The 19,874-nt window shown below is 39.2% G+C and overlaps 1 protein-coding gene across 1 annotated transcript; it reads left to right on the top strand.

Moving 5' to 3' along the window:
• The first annotated feature begins 1,280 nt into the window (after positions 1-1,280).
• On the top strand, positions 1,281-19,485 carry LOC141237120 (pancreatic secretory granule membrane major glycoprotein GP2-like). Its single transcript, XM_073668354.1, has 9 exons — positions 1,281-1,329; positions 1,460-1,531; positions 1,880-2,097; positions 3,462-3,616; positions 11,934-12,188; positions 16,856-17,012; positions 17,453-17,525; positions 18,589-18,618; positions 19,424-19,485. Exons 1-9 carry the CDS (start codon positions 1,281-1,283, stop codon positions 19,483-19,485), a joined length of 1,071 nt encoding a protein of 356 aa, XP_073524455.1.
• Positions 19,486-19,874: the final 389 nt, after the last annotated feature.

The raw sequence follows: 19,874 nt of genomic DNA, 5'->3' as shown, positions 1-19,874 counted from the left end.
CCCATAATGCAGTCCATAAATGTTTAGTTAATGTACATTATATAAGAGGTTTGCTCATATTTTAAAAAATCAGCCCAAAAGTATGTAATATTATAAAATAAATACATAACCATTACGTATGCGCTGGATTTGCAGCGGCTCTGGAGTTGTCACTTAGTGGTGACCTCCAATCCAGCTGTGATGATGTCTCATCCATCATTTAAGTTACTACTGCAGCCAATCACTGTCCTCAATAATGTTGTTTGCACATACTTTCAGGTCACACAAGCATAGATTCTCTCATGTGAGAGATTTGGATTGATTATGTAAAAGACACTAAGATCAAACTCTGAACAGAGCTTGAGCCAAGTGTCAACTTAGTGTGATCTGATTTTCTTAAATGAGGGAATCATAACACAGGCGAGGAGAAGATCAAGATCAAGATTTCTCCATCTTCTCCATTCTGTGATCCGGGAGAAATCGAACTGCACTCAGATGTCATACAAATGCAGTCCAAAGGTTTCAACACACCCATAGACTTGAATGGGTTAGTGTGATCCGATTTGAGCAGAATCTTTTAACATGCTGCAATTTTTTTCTCATGTCGAATCGGTTTCAGCAATGCCTCATAGTATAACATTGGGCTGAGCGCTATCCGATAAAACACTAGATAGCACTCATCCGATGTATACGCTCATGTGAACGAGCCCTTACAGGGAGCCACTTACCTGTAACTTGAGAAAATCCAAATCTCTTATATTCTTAACATGGTTTCTTAAATATCTCCAATGGAATTGAGACAGAACCAGCGATAGAACTGTTAAAGTTAATGAAATACTTCAAAATCTTTCTTAGATCATTGACAAGATCATATCCTCCATATCCACAGTGGCTATAAGAAAAACAAACCCCTAATGTTACTGAAAAAAATCCTTCATGCATGAATCTGTATAGAGGCCTAGCACTGTGTGATGGAGCTGCCGGGAGGAGCGAGGCAGGACATGAAGCAGCTCATATTCACATCTTATAGAAAAACATTTTATTTCCCCATGTAATATTCTAGACGCGGTACAGTATGGGCACGATTTCTAGGATGAATTCATCAGCCGTATCCCTCCTTCCTTTACCTCTTTTATCCAAACCTGCCCATCTGACACCACTCTTTGGAGGATTTCTTGTGTGAAGATAATAAAAAGGAAGGACACATCTTATTCTAACACTTAGTGGGAAATTAAATCAATTTGTCAAAGGACTAAAAACAAATCTTAATGATTAACTGTTTCCTTTGTCTTGTAGGCACAATGAAGATTTTACTAGGATTACTTCTGGCGCTGTGCGCTTTTTTATCAGGTAAGAAAAATTCATATATTGTATAAAATCAAGGAAATTTTATTTAAAGATTTATTCATTTCACAATGTGTTAGCGGGGATTGTAGAAGTGTAACATGTCTTACCACATTATTATTTTCTCTTCATGTAGTGCATGCAGTAACCGAATCTTGTGATCCACCGGCCAATTGTACCTGTGACCTCAGTAACTACAATTCTTCAGGTAAGGAATACAGAGCGTGAGCGTTCTCAGCAATTGTTACATTGCAGCAGCATTGCTTCCAAAGAAAGAAGATCTCTGCAGCCCCCACAGAAGGCCATGGAGCCCCACATGGAGTCCTTTTAGCTCCATGTAACATTGATGCCACCTCCTACACATGGCGGAGGATTATCTAATTATTCATTATAATTCGTTATAATTGGTGAATTCCAGTGATAAGATGGTTATAGTACAAATAATCTTATAATACACTTGTAAATTGTTAATGAACCCGCTTGTATTTGACTCCGAATGGTTTTCTGTGTGCATTTCTGTGTGTAAAAGAAGTTTGTCCGTTGTTTCCCCATTTAGTGACACCACCAACTCCAACTATTAACTGCTCAAATGGAGTGATGACCATTTACATTTCAAAATGCCAACTGGAAGCGAGCCTGTTCAACACCTCTAACTTGGCACTGCTTAATAACACTGATCCCGACTGTGCAAGTAAAGAATACTCGGTAGATGGAGAGTTTCAAGTCGCCTTCCATAATCCAATGAGCTCCGCAAAGTGCGGCAACAGTTTAACAGTGAGTACAAGTAAAACATGCTTCAATGTATGATGAAAACAGGCGCATGTCTACCAAGCTCAAGTAGGACCCTCAATGCCATTTTTCAATAGATAAGATGCCTTGTTATCAATGTTGACATTGTATCTTTAATTACTAATTTGTGGTACAGAATTCCATAATGTGATTGCTGTTACTGTAATGCTGTTTTGTTATATATTCATGTCTGATTTGCCTTTCTTCATCACATCATCAATGATTCCTGGTCCACCGTACAGTTCTGTAATGAATGATGTTTGCGTTCTTTGTATTAAGTACACATATTTAGATCACCACTAAAATGTATTTTTCTGACCTTAGGAAGCCCAATATTTGTGACCTCTCATTATTGGAGAGAATGCAAATCTTCTTCTGCTGTTTTATACACATTTACATTTTTTGTAATATTTCATTTGTAAATAGGCTTTTGTCCTCTTTTTATATACTGCTTTTGCAGCTACTGCTTGACATTGAGTACTGCTGCTGAGCTTACCTGTAAGCAGAGGACTCAGGTTCCTGTCTTGTATACACAGATGTCTTCTATTGATATGCAATAATATTTTTGGAGCCTTGGTGTATTACTTTACATCAATTAACCCCTTCACAATATACATGTACATCATATGTCATGTCACTGCCTTCATTGCAGGCTTGTACTCTGAGCCCACATCTTTCCCATCATTTAATGGCTGATTTAAGCAGCCATCATGTGCCTTTAACAGCCGCGGGTGAAGCAGAGCAGTTAAATTCCACTGCGAATATCTGACAGCAACAGTTATCACACTCCGGCAGAGGGTGCGTCATTCCCCATTGCCCATCGGCTCACCCGTGACGTGACCGATTGCCATGGCAGCCATTGTTCTGCTGGAGACCTCCGTGCTTGTCATGATGATTTGGGCTTTTACCTGATGCTCTGCTATGTATAGCACAAGCAATAAAAATCAAAAACAAAAACAAAACCTGTAAAATCGGGTGAAGGGGTTAACCTTGCATTTTATCGGCTCCCTTCTTGTCTGTGTCCGCAGCTAATGCAGGTCATTCTGAAGGATTTTATAAGTAACCTCCTAAATTGTTTGGCTTTATAAATGTGCCCGAGTCCGGTGTACAGTGACACCACTATGTGCCCGTACTGTAGGGAGAGTTCCTGCGGATACATTACACAGACTGGATGGAAGATGAACTGACATTTTCTTTGTTCCTATTTACACTTGTAATGTTGCAGATATGTTTTATATTGTAATTATAATTTCACATGTAGGCCAATAGTAATGAGGAAACGCTATTCCAATATTTCTCCATCACCCCAGATAAAATGTATGACACAGCCATTATTCGTTTCTTCTCAGGTAAATGCAACTCACGCCATTTATTCCAATATCCTGCATATTTATGCTGAGCAGCACACGATCATCACTAGGAATAACGCCACGGCCAACCTCACCTGCATCTACCCCCTAACTTATCCTGTTTCCCTCAACATTACTTTAAAACCAGTATCAGGGTAAGTTCCTTCCTTCTTAAAATGTCTCATAGTCTACTATCAGATATAGCTGGTCAGTGCTTGGCCATAAGTAAAATGTCTCACAGTCTACTATCAGATATAGCCGGTTAGTGCTTGGCCATAAGTAAAATGTCTCACAGTCTACTATCAGATATAGCTGGTCAGTGCTTGATCATAAGTAAAATGTCTCATAGTCTACTATCAGATATAGCTGGTCAGTGCTTGATCATAAGTAAAATGTCTCATAGTCTACTATCAGATATAGCTGGTTAGTGCTTGGCCATCAGTAAAATGTCTCATAGTCTACTATCAGATATAGCTGGTCAGTGCTTGATCATAAGTAAAATGTCTCATAGTCTACTGTCAGATATAGCTGGTCAGTGCTTGGTCATAAGTAAAATGTCTCATAGTCTACTATCAGATATAGCTGGTCAGTGCTTGTCATTAAGTAAAATGTCTCATAGTCTACTGTCAGATATAGCTGGTTAGTGCTTGGCCATAAGTAAAATGTCTCATAGTCTACTGTCAGATATAGCTGGTCAGTGCTTGTCAATAAGTAAAATGTCTCATAGTCTACTGTCAGATATAGCTGGTCAGTGCTTGGCCATAAGTAAAATGTCTCATAGTCTACTATCAGATATAGCTGGTCAGTGCTTGATCATAAGTAAAATGTCTCATAGTCTACTATCAGATATAGCTGGTCAGTGCTTGATCATAAGTAAAATGTCTCATAGTCTACTGTCAGATATAGCTGGTCAGTGCTTGGCCATAAGTAAAATGTCTCATAGTCTACTATCAGATATAGCTGGTCAGTGCTTGTCAATAAGTAAAATGTCTCATAGTCTACTGTCAGATATAGCTGGTTAGTGCTTGGCCATAAGTAAAATGTCTCATAGTCTACTGTCAGATATAGCTGGTCAGTGCTTGTCAATAAGTAAAATGTCTCATAGTCTACTGTCAGATATAGCTGGTCAGTGCTTGGCCATAAGTAAAATGTCTCATAGTCTACTATCAGATATAGCTGGTCAGTGCTTGTCAATAAGTAAAATGTCTCATAGTCTACTGTCAGATATAGCTGGTTAGTGCTTGGCCATAAGTAAAATGTCTCATAGTCTACTGTCAGATATAGCTGGTTAGTGCTTGGCCATAAGTAAAATGTCTCATAGTCTACTATCAGATATAGCCGGTCAGTGCTTGGCCATAAGTACAATGTCTCATAGTCTACTATCAGATATAGCTGGTTAGTGCTTGGCCATAAGTAAAATGTCTCACAGTCTACTATCAGATATAGCTGGTCAGTGCTTGGCCATAAGTAAAATGTCTCACAGTCTACTATCAGATATAGCCGGTTAGTGCTTGGCCATAAGTAAAATGTCTCACAGTCTACTATCAGATATAGCTGGTTAGTGCTTGGCCATAAGTAAAATGTCTCATAGTCTACTATCAGATATAGCTGGTTAGTGCTTGGCCATAAGTAAAATGTCTCATAGTCTACTATCAGATATAGCTGGTCAGTGCTTGGCCATAAGTAAAATGTCTCACAGTCTACTATCAGATATAGCCGGTTAGTGCTTGGCCATAAGTAAAATGTCTCACAGTCTACTATCAGATATAGCTGGTTAGTGCTTGGCCATAAGTAAAATGTCTCATAGTCTACTATCAGATATAGCTGGTCAGTGCTTGGCCATAAGTAAAATGTCTCATAGTCTACTATCAGATATAGCTGGTCAGTGCTTGGCCATAAGTAAAATGTCTCATAGTCTACTATCAGATATAGCTGGTTAGTGCTTGGCCATAAGTAAAATGTCTCACAGTCTACTATCAGATATAGCTGGTTAGTGCTTGGCCATAAGTAAAATGTCTCATAGTCTACTATCAGATATAGCCGGTCAGTGCTTGGTCATAAGTAAAATGTCTCATAGTCTACTATCAGATATAGCTGGTCAGTGCTTGGTCATAAGTAAAATGTCTCATAGTCTACTATCAGATATAGCTGGTCAGTTCTTGGCCATAAGTAAAATGTCTCATAGTCTACTATCAGATATAGCTGGTTAGTGCTTGGCTATAAGTAAAATGTCTCATAGTCTACTATCAGATATAGCCGGTCAGTGCTTGGTCATAAGTAAAATGTCTCATAGTCTACTATCAGATATAGCTGGTTAGTGCTTGGCCATAAGTAAAATGTCTCATAGTTTACTATCAGATATAGCTGGTTAGTGCTTGGCCATAAGTAAAATGTCTCATAGTCTACTATCAGATATAGCTGGTTAGTGCTTGGTCATAAGTAAAATGTCTCATAGTCTACTATCAGATATAGCTGGTCAGTGCTTGGCCATAAGTAAAATGTCTCACAGTCTACTATCAGATATAGCTGGTTAGTGCTTGGCCATAAGTAAAATGTCTCATAGTCTACTATCAGATATAGCTGGTCAGTGCTTGGCCATAAGTAAAATGTCTCATAGTCTACTAATATATATAGATAGTTAGTGCTTGGTCATAAGTAAAATGTCTCATAGTCTACTATCAGATATAGCTGGTTAGTGCTTGGTCATAAGTAAAATGTCTCATAGTCTACTATCAGATATAGCTGGTTAGTGCTTGGTCATAAGTAAAATGTCTCATAGTCGACTATCAGATATAGCTGGTTAGTGCTTGGCCATAAGTAAAATGTCTCATCGTCTATTATCAGATATAGCTGGTCAGTGCTTGGTCATAAGTAAAATGTCTCATAGTCTACTATCAGATATAGCTGGTTAGTGCTTGGTCATAAGTAAAATGTCTCATAGTCTACTATCAGATATAGCTGGTCAGTGCTTGGTCATACGTAAAATGTCTCATAGTCTACTATCAGATATAGCTGGTTAGTGCTTGGCCATAAGTAAAATGTCTCATAGTCTACTATCAGATATAGCTGGTCAGTGCTTGGCCATAAGTAAAATGTCTCACAGTCTACTGTCAGATATAGCTGGTTTGTGCTTGGCCATAAGTAAAATGTCTCACAGTCTACTATCAGATATAGCCGGTTAGTGCTTGGCCATAAGTAAAATGTCTCACAGTCTACTATCAGATATAGCTGGTTAGTGCTTGGCCATAAGTAAAATGTCTCATAGTCTACTATCAGATATAGCTGGTCAGTGCTTGGCCATAAGTAAAATGTCTCATAGTCTACTATCAGATATAGCTGGTCAGTGCTTGGCCATAAGTAAAATGTCTCATAGTCTACTATCAGATATAGCTGGTTAGTGCTTGGCCATAAGTAAAATGTCTCACAGTCTACTATCAGATATAGCTGGTTAGTGCTTGGCCATAAGTAAAATGTCTCATAGTCTACTATCAGATATAGCTGGTCAGTGCTTGGCCATAAGTAAAATGTCTCACAGTCTACTATCAGATATAGCTGGTTAGTGCTTGGCCATAAGTAAAATGTCTCACAGTCTACTATCAGATATAGCCGGTTAGTGCTTGGCCATAAGTAAAATGTCTCACAGTCTACTACCAGATATAGCTGGTTAGTGCTTGGCCATAAGTAAAATGTCTCATAGTCTACTATCAGATATAGATGGTCAGTGCTTGGCCATAAGTAAAATGTCTCATAGTCTACTATCAGATATAGCTGGTCAGTGCTTGGCCATAAGTAAAATGTCTCATAGTCTACTATCAGATATAGCTGGTTAGTGCTTGGCCATAAGTAAAATGTCTCACAGTCTACTATCAGATATAGCTGGTTAGTGCTTGGCCATAAGTAAAATGTCTCATAGTCTACTATCAGATATAGCTGGTCAGTGCTTGGTCATAAGTAAAATGTCTCATAGTCTACTATCAGATATAGCTGGTCAGTTCTTGGCCATAAGTAAAATGTCTCATAGTCTACTATCAGATATAGCTGGTTAGTGCTTGGCTATAAGTAAAATGTCTCATAGTCTATTATCAGATATAGCCGGTCAGTGCTTGGTCATAAGTAAAATGTCTCATAGTCTACTATCAGATATAGCTGGTTAGTGCTTGGTCATAAGTAAAATGTCTCATAGTCTACTATCAGATATAGCTGGTCAGTGCTTGGCCATAAGTAAAATGTCTCACAGTCTACTATCAGATATAGCTGGTTAGTGCTTGGCCATAAGTAAAATGTCTCATAGTCTACTATCAGATATAGCTGGTCAGTGCTTGGCCATAAGTAAAATGTCTCATAGTCTACTAATATATATAGATAGTTAGTGCTTGGTCATAAGTAAAATGTCTCATAGTCTACTATCAGATATAGCTGGTTAGTGCTTGGTCATAAGTAAAATGTCTCATAGTCTACTATCAGATATAGCTGGTTAGTGCTTGGTCATAAGTAAAATGTCTCATAGTCGACTATCAGATATAGCTGGTTAGTGCTTGGCCATAAGTAAAATGTCTCATCGTCTATTATCAGATATAGCTGGTCAGTGCTTGGTCATAAGTAAAATGTCTCATAGTCTACTATCAGATATAGCTGGTTAGTGCTTGGTCATAAGTAAAATGTCTCATAGTCTACTATCAGATATAGCTGGTCAGTGCTTGGTCATACGTAAAATGTCTCATAGTCTACTATCAGATATAGCTGGTTAGTGCTTGGCCATAAGTAAAATGTCTCATAGTCTACTATCAGATATAGCTGGTCAGTGCTTGGCCATAAGTAAAATGTCTCACAGTCTACTGTCAGATATAGCTGGTTTGTGCTTGGCCATAAGTAAAATGTCTCACAGTCTACTATCAGATATAGCCGGTTAGTGCTTGGCCATAAGTAAAATGTCTCACAGTCTACTATCAGATATAGCTGGTTAGTGCTTGGCCATAAGTAAAATGTCTCATAGTCTACTATCAGATATAGCTGGTCAGTGCTTGGCCATAAGTAAAATGTCTCATAGTCTACTATCAGATATAGCTGGTCAGTGCTTGGCCATAAGTAAAATGTCTCATAGTCTACTATCAGATATAGCTGGTTAGTGCTTGGCCATAAGTAAAATGTCTCACAGTCTACTATCAGATATAGCTGGTTAGTGCTTGGCCATAAGTAAAATGTCTCATAGTCTACTATCAGATATAGCTGGTCAGTGCTTGGCCATAAGTAAAATGTCTCACAGTCTACTATCAGATATAGCTGGTTAGTGCTTGGCCATAAGTAAAATGTCTCACAGTCTACTATCAGATATAGCCGGTTAGTGCTTGGCCATAAGTAAAATGTCTCACAGTCTACTACCAGATATAGCTGGTTAGTGCTTGGCCATAAGTAAAATGTCTCATAGTCTACTATCAGATATAGATGGTCAGTGCTTGGCCATAAGTAAAATGTCTCATAGTCTACTATCAGATATAGCTGGTCAGTGCTTGGCCATAAGTAAAATGTCTCATAGTCTACTATCAGATATAGCTGGTTAGTGCTTGGCCATAAGTAAAATGTCTCACAGTCTACTATCAGATATAGCTGGTTAGTGCTTGGCCATAAGTAAAATGTCTCATAGTCTACTATCAGATATAGCTGGTCAGTGCTTGGTCATAAGTAAAATGTCTCATAGTCTACTATCAGATATAGCTGGTCAGTTCTTGGCCATAAGTAAAATGTCTCATAGTCTACTATCAGATATAGCTGGTTAGTGCTTGGCTATAAGTAAAATGTCTCATAGTCTATTATCAGATATAGCCGGTCAGTGCTTGGTCATAAGTAAAATGTCTCATAGTCTACTATCAGATATAGCCGGTCAGTGCTTGGTCATAAGTAAAATGTCTCATAGTCTACTATCAGATATAGCTGGTCAGTGCTTGGTCATAAGTAAAATGTCTCATAGTCTACTATCAGATATAGCTGGTCAGTTCTTGGCCATAAGTAAAATGTCTCATAGTCTACTATCAGATATAGCTGGTTAGTGCTTGGCTATAAGTAAAATGTCTCATAGTCTACTATCAGATATAGCCGGTCAGTGCTTGGTCATAAGTAAAATGTCTCATAGTCTACTATCAGATATAGCTGGTTAGTGCTTGGCCATAAGTAAAATGTCTCATAGTCTACTATCAGATATAGCTGGTTAGTGCTTGGCCATAAGTAAAATGTCTCATAGTCTACTATCAGATATAGCTGGTTAGTGCTTGGTCATAAGTAAAATGTCTCATAGTCTACTATCAGATATAGCTGGTCAGTGCTTGGCCATAAGTAAAATGTCTCACAGTCTACTATCAGATATAGCTGGTTAGTGCTTGGCCATAAGTAAAATGTCTCATTGTCTACTATCAGATATAGCCGGTCAGTGCTTGGTCATAAGTAAAATGTCTCATAGTCTACTATCAGATATAGCTGGTCAGTGCTTGGCCATAAGTAAAATGTCTCATAGTCTACTATCAGATATAGCTGGTCAGTGCTTTTCCATAAGTAAAGTGTCTCATAGTCTACTATCAGATATAGCTGGTCAGTGCTTCGTCATAAGTAAAATGTCTCATAGTCTACTATCAGATATAGCTGGTTAGTTATTGGTCATTAGTAAAATGTCCCATAGTCTTCTATCCGATATAGCTGGTTAGTGCTTGGCCATAAGTAAAATGTCTCATAGTCTACTATCAGATATAGCTGGTTAGTGCTTGGTCATAAGTAAAATGTCTCATAGTCTACTATCAGATATAGCTGGTTAGTGCTTGGTCATAAGTAAAATGTCTCATAGTCTAATATCAGATATAGCTGGTTAGTGCTTGGTCATAAGTAAAATGTCTCATAGTCTACTATCAGATATAGCTGGTTAGTGCTTGGTCATAAGTAAAATGTCTCATAGTCTACTATCAGATATAGCTGGTTAGTGCTTGGTCATAAGTAAAATGTCTCATAGTCGACTATCAGATATAGCTGGTCAGTGCTTGGCCATAAGTAAAATGTCTCATCGTCTACTATCAGATATAGCTGGTTAGTGCTTGGTCATAAGTAAAATGTCTCATAGTCTACTATCAGATATAGCTGGTTAGTGCTTGGCCATAAGTAAAATGTCTCATCGTCTACTATCAGATATAGCTGGTCAGTGCTTGGTCATAAGTAAAATGTCTCATAGTCTACTATCAGATATAGCTGGTTAGTGCTTGGTCATAAGTAAAATGTCTCATAGTCTACTATCAGATATAGCTGGTCAGTGCTTGGTCATAAGTAAAATGTCTCATAGTCTACTATCAGATATAGCTGGTTAGTGCTTGGTCATAAGTAAAATGTCTCATAGTCTACTATCAGATATAGCTGGTCAGTGCTTGGTCATAAGTAAAATGTCTCATAGTCTACTATCAGATATAGCTGGTTAGTGCTTGGTCATAAGTAAAATGTCTCATAGTCTACTATCAGATATAGCTGGTTAGTGCTTGGCCATAAGTAAAATGTCTCATAGTCTACTATCAGATATAGCTGGTCAGTGCTTGGTCATAAGTAAATTGTCTCATAGTCTACTATCAGATATAGCTGGTTAGTGCTTGGTCATAAGTAAAATGTCTCATAGTCTACTATCAGATATAGCTGGTTAGTGCTTGGCCATAAGTAAAATGTATCATAGTCTACTATCAGATATAGCTGGTCAGTGCTTGGTCATAAGTAAAATGTCTCATAGTCTACTATCAGATATAGCTGGTCAGTGCTTGGTCATAAGTAAAATGTCTCATAGTTTACTATCAGATATAGCTGGTTAGTGCTTGGTCATAAGTAAAATGTCTCATAGTCTACTATCAGATATAGCTGGTCAGTGCTTGGCCATAAGTAAAATGTCTCATAGTCTACTATCAGATATAGCTGGTTAGTGCTCGACCATAAGTAAAATGTCTCAAAGTCTACTATCAGATATAGCTGGTCAGTGCTTGTCATAAGTAAAATGTCTCATAGTCTACTATCAGATATAGCTGGTCAGTGCTTGGTCATAAGTAAAATGTCTCATAGTCTACTATCAGATATAGCTGGTCAGTGCTTGGTCATAAGTAAAATGTCTCATAGTCTACTATCAGATATAGCTGGTTAGTGCTTGGTCATAAGTAAAATGTCTCATAGTCTACTATCAGATATAGCTGGTTAGTGCTCGGCCATAAGTAAAATGTCTCATAGTCTACTATCAGATATAGCTGGTCAGTGCTTGGTCATAAGTAAAATGTCTCATAGTCTACTATCAGATATAGCTGGTCAGTGCTTGGTCAATGTTAAAATGTCTCATAGTCTACTATCAGATATAGCTGGTCAGTGCTTGGTCATAAGTAAAATGTCTCATAGTCTACTATCAGATATAGCTGGTTAGTGCTCGGCCATGAATAAATGCCATACTACTAATGTGTTTTGTGTATTTTTCAGGAGCACAGACATCGCAGTGCCAGGAGTAACAGGAACAATGAATGTAATTATGACAGTGTATACAGATGATGCATTTACCCAACAAGTTACAGCCGACACATCGCTAACCGTGGAACAAACGGTTTATATTCGAGTAGTGATGCCAGAATTGGATGCAAACCAATTTAACATTAAAGTGATAAGACTATACGCCACCCCAGGTGGGGTTGATCCTACAAATGGGCCGGTATTTAATCTAACAAGTGGATCAGATGGGTAAGCTTCCCCTGCTTTCTAAGCTCTGCTTGTCTTTAAAATGAGGCACAAAAACTTCTCAGTCATTCTCACTGCTATAATGTAGAAATAAAAAGTTAAGAGTAAAGGGAACGTGGCAGGTCCCCCATGTCCTCCAACCCACCAGTATTTGTGTCTTTCTTGTTAAATTTGCTTCATAACCAGCCCTTTATACTATGAGTCACTCAAACACATGTTGAAAAAAAGTATCTATAATTTCCGTTTTTTCGTATGCAAATTAATCTGACTAGCTGATGAGGCGTTAGTTTCCTCAGAATAGTTGTCCCACTTTGCAAGTTATCACTCTCCTTCAGAGGCGCACTGCACATGACTGAAGATGTATGTGAGCCTCCATCTGCACTTCCGGTCAGCGCAGTGAGCCTCTGCAGCAGGGAAGCGTACAACCGGCTTCATAGGCGCAATGACGTGACTGAAGAATGCTGCACCCAGTGTCTTGATCTAAGCCCAAGCTGCAAAAACCCAGCCTACATTTATATATATATGTATATATATATATATATATATATATATATATATATGACGCGCCCCCTGGGCCATATTCTTTAGGGGAATACCCGGAGCCGGATCAGATGGGAGTTGTAGTCTTCCGAGTGGCTGTGACCCGGTCCGTGCCCAGGGTGTCAAGCTCAGAGTATGTGGCAGTCCTACAGATGTTATAAAGTTCTTTATGTCGACTACGCCACCCGTTGTATTGCGGTCACTACGGCCGCCGCTGCAGCAGGGTCCGCTGAGGCTGATGGTGTTGGTGCAGCTTTTGATAGTATAACCCCCAACGGGTAGGGTATAGCCTCAGGGGGTCAGGTGCAGAGGATGGGGGTTGTGGTGGTGCAGCATAGGTAGTAATTAAAGACAGAGTCGGGTTGTGCAGTTTAGGGTATTTACTTACTGCTGATGTTCCGGTCACTCCAGCTTCAAGTGACCACCCGAGCCGTGCTGCGTCCACCAGGTCCTGGATTCAGCCAACCCCCAAGCAAGTCCGGAGCGTGACCCTGAGCCCTCCTTCCTGTCCTGTCTTCTGGCCGTCCCCACCAGGGATCCACCTAGGTCCAGCTCCCTCGGGCCTTCTGTTGGGAAACCCTTGGCCTTGGGTTCCCTGACCCTACATGTGGTTTGCCTTCAGGGTGGATGTGGTGGGTGGCCGTGGCAGATCCTGCCCACGGCCTCCGGTCTCTGGCTAGGGTGTGCTTTAGCCCCCACCAGTTTGGGATCCGGTACCCTTTTGCCAAATCTTCACCCGATGATGGACTTTGGGTTCTCAGAGTCCTTTTCTTTCACCCCCTCTGGGTCTTTCTTCCTTTCTCCTCTCTCTCTCTCTGGGGCAGCTCTGCTCTTCTGCTCTCCTCCTCTGGCTTCTCACAGACTGACCGACTGTGGCAGACTGACAGACTGACTCCTCTGCAAAGACTGACAGACTGACTCCTCTGCAAAGACTGACCCTGATCTTAGATGGTGCCCACCTTAAATACTCCCTCTATGTGTGAGCTCAGGTGACCAGCACCCAATGAGCTCCTATCTTTACCCAGGCTGCTCCCCCTATCTGCCCCTACACTACTGGGATGTACCACCCCCCTCCCACTCCAGCCAGGAACAGACTCGGTCGTACCTGCACATTTCTAAGTGGGAGTACCGTTGGTCTGTTCCTCGGAAATGGGATGTGTGTAGTGCATGCAGCTTTCTGGGCTCAGTCCCACACTCCATCCTTACCCGGGAGTGGAATATCACACCTCTGGTTTGAGGTGCAATACCCCTGTAGCAGCCGAATCCTCAGGGTGCTACATATATATATATATATACAGTACAAACCAAAAGTTTGGACACACCTTCTCATTTAAAGACTTTTCTGTATTTTCATGACTATGAAAATTGTGCATTCACACTGAAGGCATCAAAACTATGGATTAACACATGTTGAATTACATACTTAACAAAAAAGTGTGAAACAACTGAAAATATTTCTTATATTCTAGGTTCTTCAAAGTAGCCACCTTTTACTTTGATGACTGCTTTGCACACTCTTGGCATTCTCTTGATGAGCTTCAAGAGGTAGTCACCGGAAAAGGTTTTCACTTCACAGGTGTGCCCTGTCAGGTTTAATGAGTGAGATTTCTTGCCTTATAAATGGGGTTGGGACCATCAGTTGTGTTGTGCAGAAGTTTGGTGGATACTCAGCAGATAGTCCTACTGAATAGACTGTTAGAATTTGTATTATGGCAAGAAAAAAGCAGCTAAGTAAAGAAAAATGAGTGGCCATCATTACTTTAAGAAATGAAGGTCAGTCAGTGCGAAAAATTGGGAAATCTTTGAAAGTGTCCCCAATTGCAGTTGCAAAAACCATCAAGCGCTACAAAGAAACTGGCTCACATGAGGACCGCCCCAGGAAAGGAAGACCAAGAGTCACCTCTGCTTCTGAGGATAAGTTTATCCGAGTGACCAGCCTCAGAAATCGCAGGTTAACAGCTGCTCAGATTAGAGACCAGGTCATCTCTACAACAACTGTTAAGAGGAGACTTTGTGCATCAGGCCTTCATGGTAAAATAGCTGCTATGAAACCACCGCTAAGGACAGGCAACAAGCAGAAGAGACATGTTTGGGCTAAAGAACACAAGGAATGGACATTAGACCAGTGGAAATCTGTGCTTTAGTCTGATGAGTCCAAATATGAGATCTTTGGTTTCAACCACCGTGTCTTTGTGCGACGCAGAAAAGGTGAACAGATGGACTCTACATGCCTGGTTCCCACCGTGAAGCATGGAGGAGGAGGTGTGATGGTGTGGGGGTGCTTTGCTGGTGACACTATTGGGGATTTATTCAAAATTGAAGGCATACTGAACCAGCATAGCTACCACAGAATCTTGCAGCGGCATGCTATTCCATCCGGTTTGCATTTAGTTGGACCATCATTTATTTTTCAACAGGACAATAACCCCAGACACACCTCCAGGCTGTGTAAGGGCTATTTGACCAAAAAGGAGAGTGATGGGGTGCTACGCCAGATGACCTGGCCTCCACAGTCACCAGACCTGAACCCAATCGAGATGGTTTGGGGTGAGCTGGACCGCAGAGTGAAGGCAAAAGGGCCAACAAGTGCTAAGCATCTCTGGGAACTCCTTCAAGATTGTTGGAAGACCATTTCCGGTGACTACCTCTTTAAGCTCATCAAGAGAATGCCAAGAGTGTGCAAAGCAGTCATCAAAGCAAAAGGTGGCTACTTTGAAGAACCTAGAATATAAGACATATTTTCAGTTGTTTCACATTTTTTGTTAAGTATAAAATTCCACATGTGTTAATTCATAGTTTTGACGCCTTCAGTGTGAATGAACAATTTTTATAGTCATGAAAATACAGAAAAATCTTTAAATGAGATGGTGTGTCCAAACTTTTGGTCTGTACTGTATATATATAAACACTTAATGAAAAAATTAATGCCATGGGGACTCTTGTACACTAGTCTTTACTATTTGTTATAGTTAGATTTCCCATTACATTTTGCTCACATAAAAGAAACTTAGATTTCAAATAGTTCCAGAAAATGAGACAACATAAAGGGGTTATTTTTTCAGTCCATATTACTTAAAGGGAATCGGTCACCAGGTTTTTGCTTCCTAATGTGAGAGCAGCATAATGTAGGGGCAGATATTCTGATATGTCACTTACTGGACTACTTAGTATAGTTTTTATAAAAACACAGTTTTATCAGCAGGAGATTATTATTGGTGGACTAATAAACCTGCTTTCCAGCCATGCCATCATCACTGATTGGCAGCTTTCTGCCTATGCAGTGTACACAGAAAGCTGTCAGTCAGTGGTGGTGTTGAGGGAGGGCAGTAATGACCCTTCTCGGATGACCAAGTGAGTGTCAAATTATTATGTTACAAGGGTGATTGCGCAATCCAATAGAAAACCAGACGGAGGCAAAGCTCTGTATGGGGAGATTCAAAGAATCTCTAACCCCGTTTATTTCTACTTAGCATTTTATATTGTTTTGAATTTATTAATATCCAATCACCTTCAACCATACTACAAGCTTGAACCAATGTTAGTACAATTATTACAGAAATGCACATATGGTCATGTTATCGTTAGTTCGGTGCATGGTGGAAAGTTACAAGGTCGTACATCCCGGCTCAGACTAGCTAGATAATAGAAGCAGGGTGTCTCATAGAATGTTCCTGAGAGAAAAGGTTAGTGTGGGAAAGTTGCATGTGAATCAAGAGGAAAGAAGGAAAGAATGTATGTTATGGAAAGAGTATAATAACATGATTTTGAAGCAAGCAGACAAAATGGAGTTGCCATAGCATCAATATCCGACTGCAGCAACCAGTAAAGTAAGTGGAACATCAAGGTCTCTGCCCTTACATAATCCGGCTCTCAGATGGGGTAGAAAAACTTGGTGACAGATTCCCTTTAATATGGGAGCATAACATTTTTTCATTGTGATATAGCACCTTCATCATAAAATAAAAATTAATCTGTTCCATCACTTCTAGATACTTAACTCCCAATAATATAACCCTACACTGATACAGAGGCCATTGTACAGGGCTAATGAGCTGCAACTCAATAAGCATGAGTGACGCCAGTATGAGTAGGGACTCTGTGATTCTTACATCTACATCCATTATGTTTAGGTGCCCGGACCCTCAATATGGTGTTGGCCTCATTTCTGTCCTTAATAATGGTAATGGCACTGAAGCAAGATTCGCAATGAAAGTCTTCAAGATCACTAACAATGACTATGTACAGCTGTACGCCGATGTCACGATCTGCAACTCGACCTGCATAGTGGTAAGAGCGTTTCATCCATTATTCCTGAATCCTAAGCTCTGATACAGTAAAGCCAAAAGTAAGAGATAAAACAATAGCGGAGTGCTGTTATTTCATAGATAACTGTAAATGTCTCCTATATTACTGATAGGTCACGTGTACACGGTCAGTATTTGGTCAGTATGTTACATCAGTATTTGTAAGGCAAAACCAGGAGTGGAACAATCAGAGGAAAAGTATATTAGAAACTCGTCACCACTTCTGTATTTTTTACATAATCCTGGTTTTGGCTTACAAATACTGAGGTCCAAACCTCTCTAAATGCTCATTTTGTGCATGTGGCCTTAGTTTACTGCTTCAGTAAAAATCAGTTGTGACTGTACAACAACATGTGATTGATCCCTTACATTCCTCTTTTCAAAAATTCTCAATTAAACAATGTTCTTTTCTACTTTGCGCAGAACTGCAATCAAAAAAGTGGTAAATCATCAACACCAGATAATGTGGCAACTTTAAACGTGGAGCTAATTGCTGGTAAGGAAAATCTCCAGATTTTACTGCTATAATATGTGCTGAAACAATGGGTCAGAATCGTTGAGACTGGTGGTGTGCACGTCAGGCTTAAAGGGAAACTGTCAGCAGGTTGTTGCTGCCTCATCTAACAGGAGTGTAATGTAGGAAAAGAGACCCCGAGTCCAGTGATGTATCACAGTTTACTGGGTGCAGCTATTGTGACACAATCAGAGTTCTTATAGATAGAATGCAGCAGAGCTGAGAAAGCTAGCCCCACCCACACCAGGCTCTCTATGTACATTGTCTATTCACAGTGGGTATGAGAAGGGGGGGCGGAGTCTGACAACTTGGCACCAGGGAGCTAATCTGTGCAGTGATAATGTACTAGTGATAAAACATTCACTGTATGGAAACAAATGCACACAGCCTAATAAGTGAGACATAGCTGAAATCCGTGCCTCAGCCACTACCTCATGCTGCCTCATTCATGCCCTGCCCTGCACATCTTCCACCCATTTTAAAGAATCTGACTGGTACAGACGTGAAAAAAACAAAAGTCACAAAATTTCAACGCATCTTGTAAGTTGCACAAAAACTTTATGACACTTGTAGGTGTATTAGAGAACTGTAGAAAATATGTTATTGAATTGGGGCCATAATGCATTAAAGTGTGCTGAGCCATAGTATTGCAGTGTCAGACTAGACTTTCTTAGGCCAACCAGAGCTCAGGTTTCTAAGCACCTATCCTCCATACAGAATATTACCTGTTATCAATGACCTCTAATAGGTAACTCGTGAATCCACCCAAGAGAAAAAGACTTTAGTGTCAGTGATTGACTCAAACCGATCCTAAATAGGGATATTTTCTGCTGATCACTTGGGTCTAGATGGACTATTGTGAGAGGGCCCAGGTCAATATTAAATCTCTTATTTCTCTATATATTTATATATATACAGACACAGTATGGACACTTTATTTTGTTTTGTTCTCTTATTGCTTAGCATCATTTCTTTGTTTAATATTGGATGGATCAGTTTGTGATGAATGTATCTTGATTAACCTTGTTGTGTTTCCTTTTTACAGACAGCAATCCTCTTTCTGGAGCCATGAGCTGTAAGTTTTTATTTATATCTGATGTGATTTTTCAAGATCATATATAAAATGTAACTTTATATATTTTTATACATTTACAATGAAACCTTAAGCTCTAATTCTGTTTTGTTATCTGTCAATTTATAAATTACTTTAATTTTTCTGAATCACATTACAAGGAAAATATTTGTTTTTCATTTTTTTTATTATTTATATTAATGCTTAGAAGTTGAGGAAAAGAGTGTATATGTAATCCCTGAGGCCATTTTTACTACACAACAGATTTTTCTCATATTTCCCCTCATAATTTCTGATCCAATGTGTTTCTAAATTAGGATTACAGGAGGCCAAAGAGGTTTTAGTTATTGGCTGATTAGTGTTATCCATATTAGATTTAGTGCAAACTATTTTTTGAAAGCATTATTTTTTTTTGCTTAATTTGAAATTGGATTTTTTCGTCAGATATATTTTTTATGTTGTTTTTTACTTCCTTTATAAAAGCCTATGAGAATAAAATTAACAAAAAACACACCTAAAGTTTACTGCTCTTTAGAAACGTAAAACAAAATCCCATACAACTAACTTTAAAAACACGCTGTAATGCATTCCTATAAAATTATTATTATTATTACATTCATACTGACTTTTAGTTAAAGCCTGGCTACAGTAATTTTTGCAAAAATTTTTTTGGTAAAATGTTTTGTAGTCATTGCCCTTTTTACAAATTTGGTAATATGTTCATATTCCCTATATGGTCATTTAAGAAGTAAGCAGATCCTACATAGCCATGAATACTAACAAAACTGCTCTGTATGTTTTCCTGTAGGTTCCTCCATGTCATGGACCTTGGTATCACTCATCTCACTGCTTATTGCCAAGTTTATGTAAAGAATTTCCCTTTCGCATCTCTAAAGTCGGAAAACAGGAGAAATCTGCTTTGTCAAATGGATAGCTAAAGATTTTGTGCGCTTTCCTTAGATTTTATTCTTTATTTTCCTAAATTATTAAACAATTCAAAAATAAGGCACAAATAAGAACTGTCTAAGTAACAGAATATGGAATCAAATGTATCTAAGATCACAGAAAGAGGCCATAATTACTACAGATATATCCACCGATTCCCAGCAGCAAACAGACACTACATTAGTATATGGAGGTGGCAGAGGTGGAATATACCGATGAACAGATGAGGCCAGTTGGGTATTTTGGACAAAATATTAAATAACACCTCATGTTCATCATTTCACGGGATACAGTTAGGCTTTGTGATTCTGGTG

The sequence above is a fragment of the Phyllobates terribilis genome, unplaced genomic scaffold, assembly GCF_046119375.1.
Source record: "Phyllobates terribilis strain yellow unplaced genomic scaffold, ASM4611937v1 Scaffold_1__5_contigs__length_1240528914, whole genome shotgun sequence".
Taxonomy (NCBI): Eukaryota; Metazoa; Chordata; class Amphibia; order Anura; family Dendrobatidae; genus Phyllobates; species Phyllobates terribilis.
Note: the sequence above shows the minus strand (reverse complement) of the source record. Positions and strands in the feature narration are given on the sequence as shown.